The 10,375-nt window shown below is 43.9% G+C and overlaps 2 protein-coding genes across 2 annotated transcripts; one reads left to right on the plus strand and one right to left on the minus strand.

The window, feature by feature from the left end:
* Nucleotides 1–142: 142 nt before the first annotated feature.
* Nucleotides 143–5,118, minus strand: LOC146617596 (multifunctional protein CAD-like). Its single transcript, XM_085373294.1, has 4 exons — nucleotides 4,689–5,118; nucleotides 4,376–4,597; nucleotides 829–1,017; nucleotides 143–298 (listed from the first exon to the last, which is right to left on the minus strand). Exons 1-4 carry the CDS (start codon nucleotides 4,776–4,778, stop codon nucleotides 143–145), a joined length of 657 nt encoding a protein of 218 aa, XP_085229420.1. The 5' UTR covers nucleotides 4,779–5,118.
* Nucleotides 5,119–6,648: 1,530 nt separating this feature from the next.
* On the plus strand, nucleotides 6,649–10,174 carry LOC146617597 (low-density lipoprotein receptor-related protein 11-like). The gene is made up of 2 exons (XM_085373493.1): nucleotides 6,649–8,259; nucleotides 10,058–10,174. Exons 1-2 carry the CDS (start codon nucleotides 6,649–6,651, stop codon nucleotides 10,172–10,174), a joined length of 1,728 nt encoding a protein of 575 aa, XP_085229619.1.
* The last annotated feature ends 201 nt before the right edge of the window (nucleotides 10,175–10,375 follow it).

A 10,375-nucleotide genomic window follows, 5' to 3' on the forward strand; every position in this document is an offset into this window, starting at 1 on the left:
GCCCATATAAACGAAAAATAAGTCCAGCTAATACAAAGACTGTTTGCGGAGCGATCGGGGGTGAAAGGAGTTAGAGACGCCTCACTGAAAGCCAAGCCTGGGTGCTTTTGAGTGAAGCGGCGCTAGCCGGCTAGCTAGATCATTATCCGCCGTTCTTAAGCTGAGAGACGTACTTGAGCTGTGGCAGCGGGATCCCCAGACCAAGTTTAGCTGCTACGTAGGCCAAAGGATAACCAGTCGCTTTACTGGCCAGAGCAGAGCTCCCTGACAGGCGGGCATTCACCTCAATGATGTAGTACTGCAACACATTATACATAGAAGATACAATTCAATCACAGACATTACGGGAATTAGACCAGGAGCAGGAATACCAGCTCCCCATGCACACAAGACCTGTTTAAAGGCCTGTTCTGATACATAAAGCCTATTCATACAAATCTATTCCTGGTTTGTATGAAATGAACTTGGTCACATTGATACCTAAAACAATTTTCTTTTAAAACTTATTGAACTAGGATTTACATAGCAAAGGCTTTTTACAACCTTGTTATGGAGCCAAAACAGTAAATGTAAGCCGTTGACATACCTGGCTGTTACATTATCTGCAGATCCAGCCGCACACTCTGTACATCCTATAGCCATATAAACTGTATATACTTCAAGTCATGTTACCACCCATGCTTATTTCAATATACCTACACTTTCTGTACTATTCATTACAGCATGTCACTGGCTTTAAAATAAGGAAATGAAAAACAGATCCACTTTATAGGTGAACACAGTCCTATTTGTGCTTTTCATCACCCAGGTCTTCACATATATGCTTACCTGTTCAGATTCGGGGTTAAGAGCGTACTGGATGTTACACTCTCCCACGATGCCGAGATGTCTGATGACTTTAATGGCCGTGTTTCTCAGCATGTTGTACTCGCGGTCATTAAGCGTCTGACTGGGAGCCACTACAATGGATTCCCCAGTGTGGATACCCAGTGGGTCGATGTTCTCCATATTACACACCTAAACAAGAGGAAACAACAGCCATTTAAATCTATGGAACGCCAGGACTGCCATAATGAATTAATTAAATACACCATTAAATAATTAATTAAATGTGGCAATAATTAATTAAAATGGGAATTAATTAATTAAATAAATAGTTATGATATATGTAATTAATTAATTATTGACACATTTAATTAATTATTTATGTATTTCACATTTTAATTAATTATTGACACATTTAATTAATTATTGACACATTTAATTAATTATTTAATGATATATTTATTTATTTCATTTTGGCAGTCCTGACGCCTGGCTCTCATCATGAAATAATTTTATCTGTCAGCCTCACCCATCAAACTCAGGGGGCGGGGTTAACGCTGATCGAGTCAAAACCATTGCTTTGGCCTGGTGGCCATTGTTTCTAGCACACAACAGAAAGCTAACAGAACTGAGCTTTGAAAAACCCTGTTTGTGTGTTACCAAATACCGTTTTAATATTTTTTTAGCCGAGAATGTAGTGGTTTAATCTTCATGTGTCTGGTCGGTTTGTCAAGATACAGCCTCTTTGCAAAAGTGTTTCGATGATTTCGGAGATGTCGTCCCAGTCTCACGGCAAAGCGTGGGATAGACCCGCTCGCCTCGCAAGCAATCCCACCGACAAAGCGCAGGCCCCGGTACACAGCTGTAGTAACCCCCACTGACTTCTTTTACTGAGGTTATATTTATCGATGTTTTATTTCCTGATGTTCTTATGTGTCCTACGTGTTTCAGTCGCCAATTCTGAATTATAACTAACATTAAAAACATGTTTAAGGAGGAGAGAGAGCAAATAAATCTGTTTAACATCTGATCTTTGGGTTTTTGTTCAGTAATCAGCGTGACCTGTGTATAAACACATAAAAGAGATAACGTTGGTGTTTCCGTCATGTAGTAACTGCTGGCTTTAACTGTACAAAGGTTGTTCGACACTATGAAACACATACAGACTTCATGATGTTCGGCTAATATTTTTATTGTGAATATTAATCATGCTGACCTCGCTCTGTACACCACGCAGCGAGGTCAGCATATCCACGATATCCTCAGCTCCATGAGTTAACACAAAGTTTCCCAGCTGACTATCTAACTGCCAACTATTCCAGAGACGTGAAAATATACAGCATAAAGAAAAGTGTAAGAGACTCAGCAGCAGATTAGAATAACAGTTATACATTTAATAAATCACCAAATGAATCCAAGAAACGAGCAAACCTGTTCCGACAATTTGAATTTGTATTCCCTCAGCTGCAGACTCGCTGCTGTTTAAATGTTTGAAAAGGAAGATTAGATATAAACAAACGTCAAACATAGACTCAGTCTGCCTTCACATTTGATATGAGGCCAGCACGTATAGTGGCCTCAGCAGGCTATTACTGAAATACACGTGCTATATCATAAACTATGATATAAACAGGGAGGTCCTATTAACATGTTTAGTTTTAAAGGACACCTTCCTGCCTTTAGTCTCATTCATGAGCAGTATTCGTTTTCTTCTAACATCCAGAAGTCTGCACAATGTGTTTCATAGTTTGTAACAAGCCTTTGACAGGTAAACATAACATGACCGAAAAAGCAAAAAAAAAAAAAAAAAAAAAGAGAGAGAGAGAGAGAGAGAGTGTTGACATAAGAAGAGAGAGTGTTGACATAAGAAGAGAAAATGCTCTCAATTATGGAGACAGGCAAATGGTTCATTTATGTTTGATGTGTGTTTATTCCTCCCTAAATATCGTCGGTGAAGTTCGCCATGCACGTCAGATTTTCCTGCGCATTTTTATACCTCTGCCAACAGAGAGAGAAAAAAAATCACATTCTAACAGACAGCTGGTGCTTAGAATACAGTTGAATAACTATTAAAAAACAGATGATATTTAGATGATAGTTCAGTCTAACACATGTGCCAGTGAACCATTAAACGTCTGTGAAACTATGCAGTTATGAAACGTAACTTTAACCTCAGCCAAACCAATTTGCTCAGTTGTAAATAAAACAGCGAAGTAAACGTGACCCGACAGACAGAACCTGAGTGAATGAAGTCCAGCGTTTAACCACTGAGAGCTAAAACTCAGCTGAGGTTTGAAAGCTGTGTGCCGGTGATTGGACATCAGCCGCTGATAAAGCTGCTCGCCTATAAAGTGCTCTGTAAGGAAACAAGCTCCAGCAGCTCTGCGCTCGGGGAAAATACTATATTTACTTATCTTGTGCAGAAAAATGCGCTGACATTGCGTTATATCGAGCACCGGCTGCCCAGTTAAACTGTGACTATCACCAGGTAACTAGGCGTGTTTCTTGAATTAGCAGCAGGTGTTAAACAGCTGACAGATGAGGAGGAGGATGCATGCAGGTAAACTGAGGGTCTGCTGAGCTGATCGCTGGTTTCGTGAGAAAAATGTCAGCTCGTTCTTTATGTTACAGAAGCACAGAGACACAAGACCAGGCGGAAAGAGACGATCGTTCGGTGAAAATGAGAATCTGCGAATGCAACATGTGGAACACGGAGAGTGGAATATGTAAACAAACCGGTTAACGTAACCCCCTCGGTGCACTCTGCATGCTAACTGTTAGCAGAGCTAGTGAAATCTCTGAAAACATCTGAGCACTTTTGCAAGCATGTTCTATGTTGACAACCTGACCAGACATACGGCGCGACATTCGCGGCTAAAACACTGTTAAAAGTGTAGCTGGTGACAGAAAAACGGGGTATTTTAAAACTACACCACCACCATTGCTGCCTGTGATTTGATCTGCATTCTGGGATAACTGGCTGCCCCAAGTCTACACAAGCAATCGATTATCTAGGATCGACCTGTTTTGACTTACTTTGCACGGCAACCAATCAAATGTTAGAGAAGCTGCATGGGCAGCGTTAACCCCGCCCCCTGAGTTTGATGGGTGAGGCTGACAGATAAAATTATTTCATGACGAGAGCCAGGCGTCAGGACTGCCAAAATGAAATAAATAAATATATCATTAAATAATTAATTAAATGTGTCAATAATTAATTAAATGTGTCAATAATTAATTAAAATGTGAAATACATAAATAATTAATTAAATGTGTCAATAATTAATTAATTAAATGTGTCAATAATTAATTAAAATGTGAAATACATAAATAATTAATTAAATGTGTCAATAATTAATTAATTACATGTGTCATAACTATTTATTTAATTAATTAATTCCAATTTTAATTAATTATTGACACATTTAATTAATTATTTAATGGTGTATTTAATTAATTCATTATGGCAGTCCTGGCGTTCCATATAAATCACCCTCAGTTTTTTTTTAGTGAGTATAAACCGTTTGTTCTCTGGTCTCCTTTTACTCACAGTCACACAGTTGTCATAGGCGTCCCGGACCACCTCGTACTCGATCTCCTTCCAGCCTTTCAGGGATTTATCCACCAGCACCTGAGAGGTGTGAGCGAATGCTGCCGTTACCAGAGAGGTCAGCTCCTCTCTGTTGTTGGCAAAACCGGAGCCGAGGCCTCCGAGAGCGAACGCTGAACGAACCAAGACGGGGTAGCCAAGACGCTCAGCAGCTGCCACCGCCTACAGCAGAGTTAATCAGATAAATTTAGACTTCACTGGGGCAAAAAACAATCCAGAAGCTATTAATTTATAAGCGAACACGTCTCCTCACCTGTTCCACCGACAGAGCTGCTTCACTGGGAGCTACATGCTCATTGATCTCTTCCATTTTCTCCACAAAGATTTTTCTGTCTTCGGTCATCTCAATGGAGGAAACAGGAGTTCCCAGAACCTGCACTTTATATTTCTCCAGAACGCCCAGCTTGGTCAGCTCTACACCGCAGTTCAGAGCAGTCTGACCTCCAAAAGTCAGCAGGACGCCGTCCGGGCGCTCATTTTTTATCACCTGTAACAACAAGATGTAATGACACGAAGCACTCACAACACATGAAAATGAGACAAACAGCTCTGTGGATTTCACACTGGGAATTTCATCCCGTCCAAGACATTTGGAAGTCTGCAACTGAACTAAAAGCAGCTTAAGTGATCTTTGATTTTTTACTGTAAAAGCCTTTTAGCCTCTTCGTTTCCACTCTATACTGCCATATGATGGATGCAGGTAGAAAGCTGAGCAGGGATTTTTATATCTTTGAGCCAGCACATTTTTACAGAAACGTATTATGAACACTGAAATTTAAAAATAAAAATAATAACATAAACTACATTAAATAAACCTGGGCAAAGAAGGTAAAAATCTGAGGGAATATTTGTCCTCAAACTTGTTTCTTTTCATTATCATTATTAATCCGCACTCTTATTTTTCCTCTCTTACTAATTACTGGCTGTTGTCTCTATATTGCATCTATATAAAAACCAGAGTGGAGCAACGAGCTCTCTTTAGTCCACCAGCACCACCCTTTATCTTACATGATGACTTCCATGGAGCCGCGGATTTAAGGGCTGCAACACAAAGCTCATGTTTTGCCTTTGCTTTTAAACACTTGTGCTGCATTCAAGTGTTCAACCAAACAAAGTGATGGACCACGTAAAAGTATCTTATCCACAGTAAAGAAATAAAAATAAAGGTTGTCCTAGAACCCACTGTCCCAATTCCTACAATACAGACACAAAAGAAGACTGAACTACCTTCAACAGTCACCAAAGCTACAAACACACCTGTACAGAACTGCTCTGTGTTCTTTGGTGGGTGTTACGGCCCTAGCAGGGCCTCCTCCTGAAGGTGCCTGTGTGGGCGTGTCACACTACCTCTTCTGCCTGAGGTGCCACCTTTCCCTTTTGTGCAGCTGACTCTCGTCAGTAATCAAGGAGATTTAACTTGTTTATTTAGTTATTTGTTATGCCCCACTGTTTGTTTGCCACTACACCTCTGTAAATAAAACCACCGGTATCTCATCCACTGCCTGCATCTTGGGTCCTTCTTCCAACTCCACGCGGCTCGCCTCGGCAGCCGTGACAATTAAAGCTTCTGCTATAATAATGCCTCATTAGAGGGCACCTTGGTTAAGCTAAATGTATAATTATAGATTTTGTTAACCGTGGGAAATGTCTTTTATCCATCTTTTAATTAGTGTGTTATTTCCTCTTGTTTCTCAGGTACGGTAACCGTGGACACAACCAACCGTGCATCCATAATGGGACAGAGCGCTGCTTCATCACCAGTCAGAATCACGGCTTCGCTGTCGACCCTGACACTTTGCCCAAAGACTGGGACGTGCTCTTCACAAATGCTAACGACCACACCAACGAGGGCATCGTACACAACACAAAGCCTCTGTTCAGGTAACAGTCTGTGAAAGATGGAGTCCAGTGGTGATTCACTCTAGAAGTGACTGATTCTGGTGCCTTAAGTGCCTCTGTACTGGCCGGAAAAAACCCAATTAACAAACTCCCCCTCACCATGACAACAGCAGATTTCAAGCACAGTCGAAGGACGAACTGTAAGCTCCGCGGCTCTACGGTTACAGCTGGTTGTTCAGCCTAGCAGTGGCGTTAAACGATATTAACAGGGATATATTTAATGTAGGAAGGCCGTCTGTGCCGGGAAGGAGTTTCATGAGCGGGAGGCCAGCCGGAGGCAGAGGGAGACGCCGTCTGACTGTGTGATCAACAACATGGCTCTGCTTCAGCATCCCCGGCTGCTGCTCGCCTGTGTAGGGCTGCTGCTGCTGCTCACCTTTGGCAGCATCGACGCTCGATCTTCGCCTATATCGGACTTGAAATCCAAAATATCCGGGGTGGAGGAGCTCTTGGAGGAATTCCGCAAACAGCTGCAGCAGGACCAGACCTACAGGACAGGTGAAGTGATGGACTCCTGCGTGGGCGACTTCAGTGCCGCGGGGGATCGCATCATCCGGGCCAAGGACTCCATCGAGCAAGGAGCCACCTTCCTGCTGGCCCCGGACAGGGTGTACACCAGGAAGGACTGTGTGCACGCCTGCTGCTCCCAGCCTCACTGCACAGTTGCGGTGCTTCACGAGGACCAAAGGCAGCCCGGGGACAGTCTCCGCTGCTACCTGTTTAACTGCACCTACAGGAGTAAGAATGTGTGCGCCTTCTTGGCTCAGAAAGGCTTCACGACATACAGCCGGACTCCCAACACAACGCAGGGACACCTCCCTGTTTCATCTAGCGACTCAGCCCGGAGGCCCGGAGAAGAAGCTCCTGATGAGGATGATGCAGACGTGGATGAGCCTCCTCGCAGTGACGCTGGACAGGATGTGGTTATCCAGCTGCCCACAGATTGGGCTGTGCTGGATGGCCGTGACAGCGTGGACGACCACGGGATCCGCCGCTATGAGTGGAGTCTGATTAAAGGAGACACAGCCATCAATATGAAGTCAACACATCCAGGTTTGCTGAAGATCAGTGGCCTCCAGGAAGGAGTCTACACGTTTCAGATGACAGTCACTGACACGGCGGGACAGAAGAGCTCCGATAACATCTCTGTCACCGTACTGGCTCCAAAACACCAAGCAGAAGTATGTACCGGTCACTGCTCAAACTACCAATTTAAGTGTGATGACGGTTGCTGTATTGACATCACCTATGCCTGCGATGGGAAGCAGCACTGTCCAGACCGCTCAGACGAAGACTTCTGCCCAAACTTCGATGGCAGCCGAAAGTCAGTGACCCACGCTGTGGACCTGCCCAGCCCTCAGCGGCCTGTCGCTCAGACAAAGAAAGCTGAAGACGACTCCATGCTCCCGACTGGAGCCAGAAAGACCATCACACCGCAAGACACAAGCAAGGCGGCTCCTTCTCAAAGTGCCAGTGAGCAGGAAGCTTCAGTCAGTCAAGACCCATGTGCTGCTGCTCCAGTTGTGGGACCCTGTAAAGGCACCTTCCCACGGTGGTACTACGACCAAAATGTGGGAGAGTGCAAACACTTCCTGTATGGAGGCTGCCAGGGAAACCACAACAACTTCCTCCAGGAGTTGGACTGTGTCAGTGAATGCATACAAAAAAGTCCAGCTTTCAGACCTGCCAGTGTGGCTCCTCCAGTCACCAAGCAGACTGAGATAGCTTCCCCTAAAGCCAACCAGAGCCAAGCAGTGAGTGACGCCCCCATCTCCAAACCATTTCCAGTTCCTCTGACACTTGGCCTAATCATCACTGCCGTGCTGCTGCTCATGATCTGTCGTCTGATCTGTGAGCCAGCATCAGCTGAGAGATATAGAGGAGAACAGGGGGACAACAGACAGCTCTCTGTAGTTGACAGACTGGTAAAAACATTGAAAACAGTTTTTAGATATTTGCTTCCTGTATTTGCAGAAGTATCTCCAACACAAACTGTAACAGCTGCATGCAGGGAACCACTCAGTCATGTTTATCCTGCAGGACAGGATCTGACAGGGAAAGAAGGAAAAATAAGGGAACCACGGACAACTTTGATAATGCTTTGATTTATCCACAGTACATTTAGTTCAAATATTGTTTCCATCACAGAGGGATTGTGCTGGTTTCAGTGGGGAAAGTATGCAGCTCATTTAAATGTTCAAAGAGCTGTGAAAAGTTGTCCGTTCATAAAGTGTGTCAGTATTTTATAAGGATGCCATGTTTCTGTATCATCTCTCTCCTGTCAGAGCCTCTTCCAAACATCAGCCTGTTTAATGCTCTCATATCTTCAACATCTCGAGTAAATTATACTGCACAGTTTTCTCTCCAATAAAAGAATATTTACTGCATGAGTCTGTTTTCCATTTTATCTGAAACATTCAAGGAGGAGATCTTTTACTGTATTTTGGTGATATTGCCCTTAAATGTGACTAAAGCTTTCATACAGTGGTGATCACGGACATAACTCTGAGATCAGTCTGACTGAACTCTGAAAATCACTGAGTGTTATTTCACAGAACCATAATTAGATTAACTCAAACGGAAACACGCGGTGTTAAACAGTAGTATAATTATCATTAACTGTCAAAGTAAGTGCGTATTTTGCTTGTTTCCGTTTCCATCAAAAATCGAATTAATTAATAATTGTTTGATTTGTGTTGATGAAGGCCTGCCTCATTCTCCTCACAGTCACTTTTTACGAGACCATGAGTGTGTTTCATTTTTTGTTCTGTCAGTCTTGGATGTGACTCCTGAAAAGAGATTCACCATGATTCTGGTTCTCCTTTCACAGTCAGTACTGCTGGTTTCTCTCTCAGACTGACTGACACACGTTGAACCCGAGCTCATCTTCGAACAGGTAAAGCCACTTATTACCGCACAAAGTAACTGATTTTGTTGTTAGCAACGACTGAACGCTGGGTCTCGCTTTGAGTAACCGGAAGTATAAAACCGGACAACGGAAGTAGTGGTCTGTCATGGCAGCCTACGTACGCTCTTACAGAAACCTGTGGATACAGCTAAAAAAACTGCGACCTCAAAACCGCTAGGGAGTTATTGTCACCATATAGAGAATCTAGATATGCGAATATTTTCCTAATCTGGTCTCTATCTTTTTCTTCTAACACGCTTACTTGACGCTTTGCCTCACCGCTTAAAGCCCCAATTAAAATTTCTACTTTCCGGGCCTCAGCTATTTCTTGAGCATTCAATAAACCTTGTATTTGTTCTTTCCAATCTCCATATGAAACATCTGCTTCAGGACCCTTATATTTTGGTACCCAAGGGGCACCCGGATACACCGGCATCATCATCTCTATATCTGCACTCCAGGTGCGGAACACTGCTCCCCAAACTTGTATCCTGTCGACAAACGCCAAAATTATGTAGCCGCTAAACTGGTGGAACTAAATCTTCACCACCACGCCTATACAAGCAGAAAGGGGAGTGAGTGGGTCAGAGCTCAGAGGACAGAAATTTAGCTGGCTTCAAACACACCATTTATTTTCAGGATAAAACACAGTCAGAACCCCAAATACAAGCTAAAATCCCCGTATACAATAAAAATAGTGTTTACAACCCGCTAAAAACCCTGCCGGCAGGAATGATTAAACGCTAAAAACACAAAGCTAAATGAATGTTTTTCCCTATACTAAAAACTCCCCCCCAGGGTCCTAATTCTCCCAGTCCCGCAACACACGGGCAAATTCTCCTGAGCTGAGAGAGACAGGAGAGGAACTCCTCTTCCGGGATGTGGACTCTCGCCAGCAGAAGACCAGGGAGGAGGCTCCTATCTCCACCTGACTGTGCGCAATCGTGCAGTCCAGCTACTCTCCACCTCCGCGCACGGCCTCCCTCGTAGCTCCGCCAGATGCAGGCAGAGGCGTACCCCTGCCCTACTGTGGATTTCACGCGTCGCCTCCCACGGTCGCTATTCTGTCCGTCGGGACTGGATCGCCGGGTTGTGCTGGCCGATCGCCGAATGTCTCGTGGCGCCCCACAGTC

Source organism: Diplotaxodon limnothrissa, linkage group LG15, assembly GCF_057381915.1.
Source record: "Diplotaxodon limnothrissa isolate DT_005_m linkage group LG15, D_limnothrissa_male_GT1.1, whole genome shotgun sequence".
Lineage (NCBI taxonomy): Eukaryota > Metazoa > Chordata > Actinopteri > Cichliformes > Cichlidae > Diplotaxodon > Diplotaxodon limnothrissa.